Raw genomic sequence first — 12,554 nt, forward strand, 5'->3', positions numbered from 1 at the left:
CACCATTATTTGCAATGATTGAGACTTGTTTTATAAATTTTGGGATTTTAAATGATAGTATAATAGTAGAGAATCAATTGCTAATGGTGAATGTGATTCATTAAGACTTAGAAGGATAGTCTTTCTATTTGGGGCATAGAAATGCTCTTTAGTTATATGTAAATGGTTAAGTAGAACATAGGAAGAGATTGGGTGAAATCCAATTATTCAGCAATGGAATTTACTTAGGAAAAATTCTGATTTCTAATCCCTCCTAATCTAATCTAATCCATGGCAGTCATTGGTGCTTGCTTTTGTAGCTACTTATCTTTACTTCCCTTCTCTGCTTTCCAAACCAATTGGCTACTCTAAAGTTTGTGAATCTCATGAATATTCGTGTTTAAGCTCAAGACATTCACGTGTCATTGCTAAGACTGGTTCCTGATTTCCCAAACTGATGAATAAAGTTGTCTTATTTTTATCCACAGATTTTTTTCCATAGGCTTAAGAGAGCTCTCAGGGTATCATAGTGTGATCTGAGTTCTTCTGGAATTCCCAAGAACTAATCTAACCCTCTAGAGTCATCCAGTTTTCTAAAACTGATTTAATCTCAAGGAAGACTCCTTGGTGATGGCATTACCTTTGGGACAGAGATACTTTGTAGCTAACGTTGTTTATCCTCACCAGATATGATGACAGTGCTAGAATAGCCTCCCAAAGGGTATACTTGTATAGGAGATTTAACAGAATCCAGTGTCTCCTGGAATCTGAAGCAGTGTTTTCTAAGTAATTTTTTTATGTTATTTGTTTCACAAATGCCAAGGGTTTAGTTTAGTCTTAGTCCTTTGAATTTGTGCCTGTTTTGTCTAAAGACTGGCATCTGAGCTAAAAACTGTTGCCAATCTTCTTTTTTTTTTTTCTGGCTTTTTCTCCCCAAGTCCCCTCAGTACATAATTGTATATTTTAGTTGTGGGTCCTTCTAGTTGTGGTATGTAGGATGCCACCTCAGCATGGCCTGGCAAGCAGCGTCATGTCCGCACCCAGGATCTGAACCAGTGAAACCCTAGGCCACCAAAGTGGAGCACGCGAACTTAGCCACTCAGCCACGGGGCTGGCCCCTGTGCCTATTTTGTATATGTTTTGAGTAGGAGTGAAAGTTTGGCATTTTGTGATTGGTATGATGTTGAAAATTGGATGCATATTTTGAATTTTATGTCTCTTTAGTAACACATTAAAATACCATTTCTGTTTTACAGACCACTTTTTGAAGGTGATAATGACTTCTGTGTATGTCTAAAGGAATCTTTTCCTAATTTGAAAACAAGAAAGTTAACAAGAGTAGAATGGGGAAAAATCAGGCGCCTTATGGGAAAACCACGGAGGTAAAAATCATGTATTTCTTTAAAATAAAATCAATAAATTAGTTGGTAGTACCATTACTACATGGATTTTTTTCATCTTTAAAAGGACTAGCACCAAAACAACTTTTCAGAATAATTAATTATATGTTAAACCAACTTTAATGTAGGTACTTTTTATGCTTATGCATCTTATAATTAAATATATGATTTCATTTTTTTTTGGCTCACAGGCTTTAAACATAATTTTTTGTATTATCTATGCCCCACTTTGTCCGATTTATATTCAAGAATGCACTAAAAAGTATTTAATGAATTTAATAAAGTTAATGAGGTTTTATAAGTATTTAACAAAGTTTAATAAGTATTTAATAAGGTTATACATACGTTATTATTATTTTTTGTAAAACTCTTCTTATCACCTCAAGAGCCTTCCCACAAGTGCATATTTTACTTTATATAAAAACAGAAATCAAGTGACTATCCAGTATGTTATTTTCTGAGAATTACTTTTCAGGTGGAATGACTTTGCATATTCCAGTGTTATCATGCTTTCTAACACTTGTATTACTTTTGAGTGAAATTTTGAAGTATATTAGATCATTAGTTCTCATATTGTCTGTTTGCCTAGTTAAGCCTGTGCAAGACTTTTTCATTTTAAATGGTCGGAAAATTCAGGGAAGGCCTAGAAATATAAAGTGATTTGGACAAATAGAAATGGAATTTAGTTTTAACAATTTCTGTAGACAGTGATGAAATGCAAGGAGAACTTTTAATAGAGCTGGTAATATTTTATTTCATCCCTTGTATTGAAAGATGACCTTGCTGATGATGTTTTTAATATTCCCCTCATTTATAGGAACAGAATTGAAATGTGATATTTAGTGTGTTTCATACTGGTAATTCATGGTCTTTGATAGTGAGGCTATTTTGGGGCTTTTTGCCGTGACTTTACATGTTTGCTTAAATTGAGCTACACTATTTCTAATTATTGTCCATCAGAATGTGATGTTAGTCACTGTTTCTTGTTTTGTTATAATTCTGCAATTTAAGAGTGTCATTGTAGTATTTCTCTTGTTAATTTATCCTCTGTTATCTTAGCATATAACATTGCTTAATCTTATAGTCCTTTACTTCATCAAAGTTAATTAATGGTTGAAATGAAATCTTTATTTTTGACAAAAGTTTGTAGTTTTTCCTTTTTCTCGGGAAGTCAAGTACAGTACAAATTATTGGTACAATACACTTTTTGAAATATCCTAAAAAACAAAAAGATAAAAAACCAGGAAGGAACTTAACAGGAAATACGCAAGATACAGATGAGAAAATGGGACGACATACATGATCTTGCATAAGAATAGTCAGCATCCTAAGTTAATCTGTAAATTGAAATCAGTCACAATAAAAAGATCAGTAGACTTTTTTTTTTTTTTTTACTAAATGAACTAATTCTGAAATTCACGTTTAAGAGAGGAGAAATCAAGCAAGAAGATCCAGGAAATTTCTGAAGAAGCAAAGTAATGAAAGGAAACTACATTTATGAGATATTAAAGTAGATTATAAAGTGACCATAATTAAAACAGTACCATAGTAGTACATAAATAGAAAGATGAATTAAAAAGATGAGAAAGGCCAGATAGGATCGCAGACATCTATAAGAATTTAATACATGATAACAGTGGTTGCATCTCAGGTACATGTGGGAGAATGAGGTTAGATTATTTATTTAATGGATATTGAGACCACTCTGTAGAAATGTAGAGAAAAAACAAGTTGGTTTCATACCTCACACCTTACACTAGGAAAAATTTGAAAAGGATCAAAGATTTAAATGTTTTTAAAATGAAACCATAAAACTTCTAAAGGAACCTATAGGAGAGTTTTGCTTAATCTTGAATTGGAGAAATTCTTTCTAAAGGCCCTAAAGCTAGGAGCCATAATAGAAAATATCAATAAATTTGACTTCATACAAATAAGATTTTGCATTACCCCTCCCACGCAAAAAAAAAACACCTTAAAGTTGAAAGACAATGACAGAAATATTTATAACTCTTATCGCAAAGGGCTAATTCCCTAATATGTAAAGAATTCCTATGAATCAAGAAAAGTCAAATAACCCATAATAAAAATGATTAAAAATGGAATAGTACATAGGAAAGGAAAATAAATGGCTGTGTAAACGTATTAAAAGAGTTCAGTCTTCCTCATAATGAGAAATGCAAAATCAAACTACGCAGAGATACTGTTTTAACTAGCAGGTTGACAAGGTTTATAAAGTTTTAATATGTTGGGTTGGCAGTGGTGTGGTGAAATAGTCACTCTTGCTGGTGAGATATTAAGTTAATATAACCTCTATGGAGGAAGATTTGGTAATATCTATCAAATTTAGAAATTTCCATTTCCTTTGACCTAGTACTTCTGTGGATTTATATCACAGAAATACTTGTGCTTGGGTGAAATGACATGTATAAAGTTAATTATTGCAGTGTTATTTGTAGTAGCAAAAGATTGGCAAAAACCTAAATGTCCGTAAATAGGAGAATGATTAGTTAAAGTGTGGTACCTGAATACAGTGGAAAACTCTGAAGCCATTTAACATAAAGCAAAATCAGAGGAAGTTGCTTATGTACTGATACAGAAGTGATTGCTAAGATCTATTAAGAAAAGAAAGCAAAAGCCTATCGTTCTCCTTCTTTGTGTTGTCCTTGTCAGGTTTGGGGATCAGAGTGATGTTGGCTTCATAGAATGTGTTAGGGAGTACTCCATCTTTCTCAATTTTCTGGAACAGTTTGAGAAGAATAAGTATTAAGTCTTCTTTGAATGTTTGGTAGAATTCTCCAGTGAAGCCGTCTGGTCCTGGACTCTTATTTTTGGGGAGGTTTTCGATTACCATTTCTATTTCCTTACTTGTGATTGGCCTATTCAGATTCTCCATTTCTTCCTGATTCAGTTTGGGGAGATTGTAGGAGTCTAGGAATTTGTCCATTTCTTCCAGGTTGTTCAATTTGTTGGCATATAGTTTTTCATAGTATTCTCTTATGATCTCTTGTATTTCATTGGTATCTGTTGTGATTTCTCCTCTCTCATTCCTAATTTTATTTATTTGCGATTTCTCTCTTCTTTTCTTGGTGAGTCTGGCTAAAGGTTTGTCGATTTTGTTAATTTTTTCGAAGAACCAACTCTTTGTTTCATTGATCCTTTCTATTGTCTTTTTTGTTTCAATATCATTTATTTCTGCTCTTATTTTTATTATTTCCCTCCTTCTACTGACTCTGGGCTTTGTTTGTTCTTCTTTTTCTAGTTCTGTTAGGTGTCATTTGAGGTTGCTTATGTGAGCTTTTTCTTGTTTAGTGAGCTGAGCCTGTATTGTGATGAATTTCCCTCTTAGGACTGCTTTTGCTGCATCCCAAATGATTTGGTATGTCATGTTCTCATTTTCATTTGTCTCCAGATAATGTTTGATTTCTTCTTTAATTTCTTCAATGATCCATTGTTTGTTCAGAAGCGTGTTGTTTAGGCTCCACATTTTTGCACCTTTCTCTGCTTTTTTCTTGTAGTTGATTTCTAGTTTCATAGCATTATGATCAGAAAAGATGCTTCATATTATTTCAACTCTCTTGTATTTATTGATGTTTGCTTTGTTTCCCAAAATATGGTCAATCCTTGAGAATGTTCCATGTGCACTTGAGAAGAATGTGTAACCTGCTGTTTTTGGATGAAGTGTTCTATATATATATGTTCTATATATATGTGTTCTATATATATATCTATATATATATATGTTCTATATATATCTATTAAGTCCAAAGAAGGAGAACTACAGGCCGATATCACTGATGAACATAGATGCAAAAATCCTCAACAAAATTCTGGCAAACAGAATACAGCAATACATCAAAAAGATTATACACCATGATCAAGTGGGATTTATACCAGGGACACAAGGATGGTTCAACATCCGCAAGTCAATCAACGTGATACACTACATCAACAAAATGAAAAATAAAAACCACATGATCATCTCAATAGATGCAGAGAAAGCATTTGATAAGATCCAACACCCATTTATGATAAAAACCCTCAATAAAATGGGTATAGAAGGAAAGTACCTCAACATAATAAAGGCCATATATGACATACCCACAGCCAACATCATACTCAATGGACAAAAACTGAAAGCCATCCCTCTGAGGACAGGAACAAGACAAGGGTGCCCACTTTCACCACTCATATTCAACATAGTACTGGAGGTGTTGGCCACAGCAATTCGGCAGGAAAAAGAAATAAAAGGAATCCAAATAGGTAACGAAGAAGTAAAACTCTCGCTGTTTGCAGACGACATGATCTTATATATAGAAAACCCCAAAGAATCCATAGAAAAACTATTAGAAATAATCAACAACTACAGCCAAGTAGCAGGGTATAAAATTAACGTACATAAATCAGTAGCATTTCTATACACTAACAATGAACTAACAGAAAAAGAACTCAAGAACTCAACCCTATTCACAATCGCAACGAAAAGAATAAAATACCTTGGGATAAACTTAACCAAGGAAGTGAGGGATCTATACAATGAAAACTACAAGACTTTCTTGAAAGAAATTGACGATGACATAAAGAGATGGAAAGACATTCCATGCACATGGATTGGAAGAATAAACATAGTTAAAATGTCCATACTACCTAAAGCAATCTACAGATTCAATGCTATCCCAATCAGAATCCCAAGAACATTCTTCCCAGAAATTGAACAAAGAATCCTAAAATTCATATGGGGCAACAAAAGGCCGCAAATTGCTAAAGCAATCCTGAGCAAGAAAAACAAAGCCGGCGGAATCACAATCCCCGATTTCAAAACATACTACAAAGCTACAGTGATCAAAACAGCATGGTACTGGTACAAAAACAGGTCCACAGATCAATGGAACAGAATTGAAAGCCCAGAGATAAAACCACACATCTATGGACAGCTAATCTTCGACAAAGGAGCAGAGGGCCTACAATGGAGAAAAGAAAGTCTCTTCAACCAATGGTGCTGGGAAAACTGGACAGCCACATGCAAAAGATTGAAAATTGACCATTCTTTTTCACCACACACCAAAATAAACTCAAAATGGATCAAAGACCTAAAGATTAGGCCTGAAACAATAAGTCTTCTGGAAGAGAATATAGGCAGTACACTCTTTGACATCAGTTTCAAAAGAATCTTTTCGGACACTATAACTCCTCAGTTGAGGCAAACAATAGAAAGAGTAAACAAATGGGACTTCATCAGATTAAAGAACTTCTTCAAGGTAAGGGAAAACAGGATTGAAACAAAAAAACAGCTCACTAATTGGGAAAAAATATTTACAAGCCACTTATCCGACAAAGGGTTAATCTCCATAATATACAAAGAACTCACACTGCTTAACAACAAAAAACAAACAACCCGATCAAATAATGGGCAGAGGACATGAACAGACATTTCTCAAAAGAAGATATGAATATGGCCAATAGACACATGAAAAGATGTTCATCATCACTAATCATCAGGGAAATGCAAATCAAAACTAGACTAAGTTATCACCTTACACCCGTTAGATTGGCAAAAACATCCAAAACCAAGAGCGACAAATGTTGGAGAGGTTGTGGAGAAAGAGGAACCCTCATACACTGTTGGTGGGAATGCAAACTGGTACAGCCACTGTGGGAAACAGTATGGAGATTTCTCAAAAAGTTAAAAATAGAAATACCCTATGATCCAGCAATCCCATTACTGGGTATCTATCCTAAGAACCTGAAATCAGAAATCCCAAGAGTCCCTTGCACCCCTATGTTCATCGCAGCATTATTTACAATAGCCAAGATGTGGAACCAACCTACATGCCCAGAAACTGATGATTGGATAAAGAAGATGTGGTATATATATACAATGGAATACTACTCAGCCATAAAAAAAGACAAAATTGGCCCATTCACAGCAACGTGGATGGACCTCGAGGGTATTATGTTAAGCGAAATAAGCCAGTCAGAGAAAGACAAACTCTATATGACTCCACTCATAGGTGGAAGTTAGTATATTGATAAGGAGATCTGATCAGTGGTTACCAGGGAAAAGGGGGGGTGGGGGGAGGGCACAAAGGGGCAAGTGGTGTACCCACAACATGACTAACAAAAATGTACAACTGAAATCTCACAAGGTTGTAATCTATCATAACATTAAAAAAAAAAATAAAAGAGTGAAAAAAAAAGAGAAAAGAAGAGAAAGCAAAATACACAAGAGAGCATAATGTAGCTATTTGAGAAAAATAGGAAGGGTACGTAAGCATTTTTTGCTTGTGTATGCCTAAAGTATCAGTGAAGGACATGGGATAAGAAACTTATAATCATGGTCCTCTGGGAGGCAAACTAGGAAACTGAGGGACACAGGTATTATAGTTTTCAGTCCCTTTTGGACCTTTTAAATTAGAAGCCATGTGAATGTATTAACTATTAAAAAATAGCATTTGAAGAAAATTTGATTGCTGAAAGTGTATATTATATCCAGAATGTATAAAGAACTCTGAAAATTCAGTAATAAGAATCAAACAGTCTAATTAACAAATTGGCAGAAGATTTGAATAGATGATTCACCAGTGATATAAGGATGTCACATAAGCATTTAAGAAGATATTCAATATAATTAGTCATTAGGAAAGTGCACATTAAAACCACAATGTCTAAAGTTTACAAGACTAAGCATACCAAGTCTTGATGAGGCTATGGGGAAACTTGAACTTGTCTGCTGCTGATGGGAATATAAAATGGTACAACCACCTTGGAAAACTGTTTAGCAGTTTCTTTTTTTAAAAGACTTAATTTTTTTAGAACAGTTTTAGGTTCACAACAAAATTAAGAGGAAGGTACGGAGATTTCCCATATACCCTCTGCCCCCACACATGCGTAGCCTTCCCATTATCAATATCTTCCACCAGAGTGGTGTATTTGTGACAACTGAGGAACCTGCATCAACACATCATAATCACCCAAAGTCCATAGTTTCCATTAGGGTTCACTCTTGGTGTTGTACATTCCATGAGTTTTGACAAATATATAGTGACATACATCCACCACTGTAATACCATACAGAGTATTTTCACCGCTCTAAAAATCCTCTGTGCTCCACCTATTCATCCCTCTCCCCACCCCTCGAACTCCTGGCAACCACTGATCTTTTTATTGTCTCCATAATTTTGCATTTTCCAGAATGTCATATAGTTGGAATCATACAGAACGCAGCCTTTTCAGATTGGCTATTTTCACTTAGTTATATGCATTAAAGTTTCCTCCATGTCTTTTCATATCTTGATAACTCATTCCTTTTTGTGCTAATATTCCCTTCTCTAGATGTACTACAGTTTATTTATCCATTCACCTACTGCAGGACATCTCAGTTGATTCCAAGTTTTAGCAATTATGAATATAGCTGCTATAAACTTCCAAGTGCGGGTTTTTGTGTGGACATAAGTTTTCACCTCATTTGGGTAAATACCAAGGAGTGTGGTTCCTGAATTATATGGTAAGAGTATGTTTAGTTTTGTAAGAAACCACCAAATTCTTCCAAAGTCTTCCAGAGTGGCTGTACCATTTTTTATCCCCATCCGCAGTGTACAAGAGTTCAAGTGTCCCCACAACCTCATGATTGTTACTTAATTTGCATTTCCCTGATGATATGTGATGTGAAGGATGTTTTCACATGCTTATTTGCCATCTGTATATCTTCTTTGGTAATATTTGGATTCTTTGTTTCTTAAAAGGTTAAACATACACTGACCGTATGACTCATCCATTCCACTCCTGGGTCTTTAGTCAAGAGAAATTAAAGCGTATGTTTATAGAAAAACATACACAAATGTTCATATCAGCGCTGTTGTAGCAGCCAAAAGTATATGTCCACCAACAGGTGAATAGGTAAACAAATTGTAACACATCTACAGAATAGGATACTGTTCTCCAGTAAAAAGGAATGAACCATTGATACATGCAGCAACATGGATGAATCTTAGAATAATTATGCTGAATTAGTACATACTAGATTCTATTTACATAAAATTTTAGAAGATAGAAACTATAACAACAGAAATAACTTAATGATGACTTGAAAAGTGAGAGTATTGAAGGGGGAAGAATACAAAGGAGGGATAATAAAGTGGCACAAGGGAACTTTGGGGGATGATTTATGTCTTCATGTGTTTATTATGTGGTGTTGGTTTTACAGATATTTATGTTTGATGCCATGAAAACTATGTCTAAATACCTTTGGTTCATCCTAGAATTTGAAAATAGAAGACACGCCCTAAAGATGAGAGTAGATTCAGTATTCATACTTCATGGCAGGAATTATGATTAAAAGTTTACACAGTGGCAAATCTCATCTTTAATTCCTCTATTGGTGCGCTCACTGGGTCACAGGGAAAATACCATGTTCTTCTGAATAGAATATTGAAGTTGAACTTCGTCCTTAAAAGGAGACCTGGGATCCAAATGCAATTTTGACAAAGAATGGTGAACATATCCTCCTACTTTGTAGGAAGGAATAATCTAGACTTGCTTATATATCTTTGAGTCTTGCAAGGTCCTATTTTAAAAAGATATAAAGGTAATTTGCTTTGAAAAGAAACTATTATTATTTCTAAGAATCCATTTTTAAATACAGTACCCTAAAGAATGAAAGGGAAAAAGAGAACAGTGGTATGGATGGTCTGATTTGAATTTTTTATACAGTATAGTTATCAGTTTATATGATTTTTATAATTTATTCTAGATGTTCTTCTGCATTTTTTGAGGAAGAGAGATCAGCGTTAAAACAGAAACGGCAGAAAATAAGGCTCTTACAACAAAGGAAAGTTGCAGATGTTTCGCAATTCAAAGATCTCCCAGATGAAATTCCTTTGCCTCTGGTTATTGGAACCAAAGTTACAGGTAAGTGAAGATAAGCTGATTACTATTTTGACTTGTAATTTTTCACCCAGAAAACCGCTATTAGAGAAATGGCGTTTAAATTTAGAAAGCTTAAACTATAACTCTACAGTAATATGTGCAGAGGTTACTTTTTCTTCATATGTGAAGTCTGTCTTTACAGTAATTGGAAGGAACCATACTGGTTCAAAGCAACGTCTGCTACAATGTACACTAAAGCACACTGCCACAAAGACGAGACTTAAAATTCCCTGGAGTAAATATAGCTATGTATTGTTTAAATCTTTAAAATTTTAAATTATTCTGTCTTGATTCCACATTATTTATTTTCCTTTCTAACCAGTCTTATCTAGTTAGTTCACAACCACCAATGTTCTTGTCATCTTTGGGTCTAGAAATAGTCCATTTCTAATTACTGAATAAAACTTAATTATTCAGTACATAGTTTGCTCAAAATTTTGTAAGGGTGTAAATTCTGTCAGTTTGTAGATTTGAGTCTACGTATTCACTTCTGTTGTAATGTGGAGGGAAAGTGCCACCCAAACCTCAGGTTTAAGTTAATCCTTAATTATTTGGTGAATTAAAATTACAATTTATGTAATGCAAGAAATAGAAAGTTGTTAGGTGGGTAGATAGGGTAGTAATTGTACTGAAAGCGTTTGAAAAAATGACTTGATTAATTGAGGAATATTTTCTGGAGGAAAGGGAGCTTTGAGTTACATATTTATATCATTTTTGGGGGGTTAAGTGGTACATGTTTCCATTATATTGTAAAAATGAGTAATTAAGAGGAAAGGTAGATAATAGGAAAGAGATTATGTCGTGCATATGGAATGTAGACCTATGCATTTAGTCCTAACTTACCATGTACAGAAGTTACAGATGATATGGTCTCTCTATGAACAAAACTAGTCTGAGAATGGGAGTGGAGATGGAGTGAGGGAGAGATAACATTCTTGAAAAGATAAATTAGTTCTAAAAGCCCCATATAAATAAGTACAAAGTCTATAGTGTAACTACTAATCAGAGAAATGCTGGCATGAATAGAGTGACTCACAGACTCAGATAGGAAATCCTTAGAAGTTAATTGCTCCAGAATTTTAAGGACTGGGAATATTATGTGATAAGACTAAAAATTTTATAGAAGATCTATAAGTAGGTACTCTTGTTACAATGGAGAATAGGTAAGACTGGATGTATCAAGATATGAGAGGAGTTTATAGGAATCAACTACTAGAGATTTTTAAAGTTCTATGTGGTCTAGAGTAGGACTCAGCAAACTATGGCCCATGGGCCAAATCTAATTTGCCACCTATTTATATATGATCTATAAAATAAGAATGATTTTTACCTTTATAAGTAGTTTAGAAAGCAAAAGAATAATATTTTGTGACACATAAAAATTATATGCAATTCAAAGAGTCTCTTTAAGGAGTAAAGCTACTCTAAATTAAGTTCGTAGCTGAAGCAGACCAACCTTAGCAATAAGAGCAAGCATGACAGGGTGAAAAAGATTTGCCAGTAATTTTTTGTCTACCATAAAAATTCTGACATAGAATAAAAAATTACTAGACCCATGAAGAAGCCTGAAATCAGGTTCTATAATCAAGAGAAAAAGCCATCAATAGAAATAGATGCTGAGATGACTCAGATATTGGAATTAGCAGACAATGACTTCAAAATATTTATTATAAAACATGTTTAAGAACTTAAAGGTAAATATGGTCATGATGAATGGGAAAATCTCAAAAGATAAATGGAAATTATTTAGATAAACCAAATCTAGAATTGAAAAGTACAATTTCTGAAAAAAATTCTCAGTGGGCTTACAAGCAGATTGGAAAAAACAAAAGCAAGAGTCAGTGAATTTGCGAGTACATCAGTATAAGTTATCCACTATGAAAAGAGGGAGAAAAAAATGGAAAAATCGTTAATAGAGCCTCAGAGACCTAGGGGACAATATTAAGCAATATGGTATATGTGTGATTAGAGTCCCTAAAAGGAGAGGAGAGACACAATGGCACAGGGAAAAAACGAAAAAACAACCAGAGAAAATAAAGGAAAAAAGTTCCCAAATCTGATTTTTTTAAAAGTACGGATCAAGGATACTCTGAACTCCAAGCCAGATAACCCACATGTATACAAAACTCATAGTTAGAGACAATACAGAAAACCTACAGAGAAAATCTTGAAAGCAGTCATAGAAAGACAACATGTTACATAAGGAACAATGATATGAATGACAACTGACTTCTTAGAAGGAAAAATGCTACA

The 12,554-nt window shown here is 34.2% G+C and overlaps 1 protein-coding gene across 5 annotated transcripts in view; it reads left to right on the top strand.

Moving 5' to 3' along the window:
- Positions 1-12,554, top strand: part of LIN9 (lin-9 DREAM MuvB core complex component) — a 94,478-nt gene that overhangs the window by 28,809 nt on the left and 53,115 nt on the right. For all 5 annotated transcript variants that reach the window (XM_023632409.2, XM_070255626.1, XM_023632412.2 and 2 more), the window contains 2 exons: positions 1,236-1,361; positions 10,126-10,283. In XM_023632409.2, coding sequence (XP_023488177.1) covers positions 1,236-1,361; positions 10,126-10,283 — 284 coding nt within the window. The remainder of the gene's footprint in view (positions 1-1,235; positions 1,362-10,125; positions 10,284-12,554) is intronic.

Source organism: Equus caballus, chromosome 30, assembly GCF_041296265.1.
Source record: "Equus caballus isolate H_3958 breed thoroughbred chromosome 30, TB-T2T, whole genome shotgun sequence".
NCBI classification, from domain to species: Eukaryota; Metazoa; Chordata; class Mammalia; order Perissodactyla; family Equidae; genus Equus; species Equus caballus.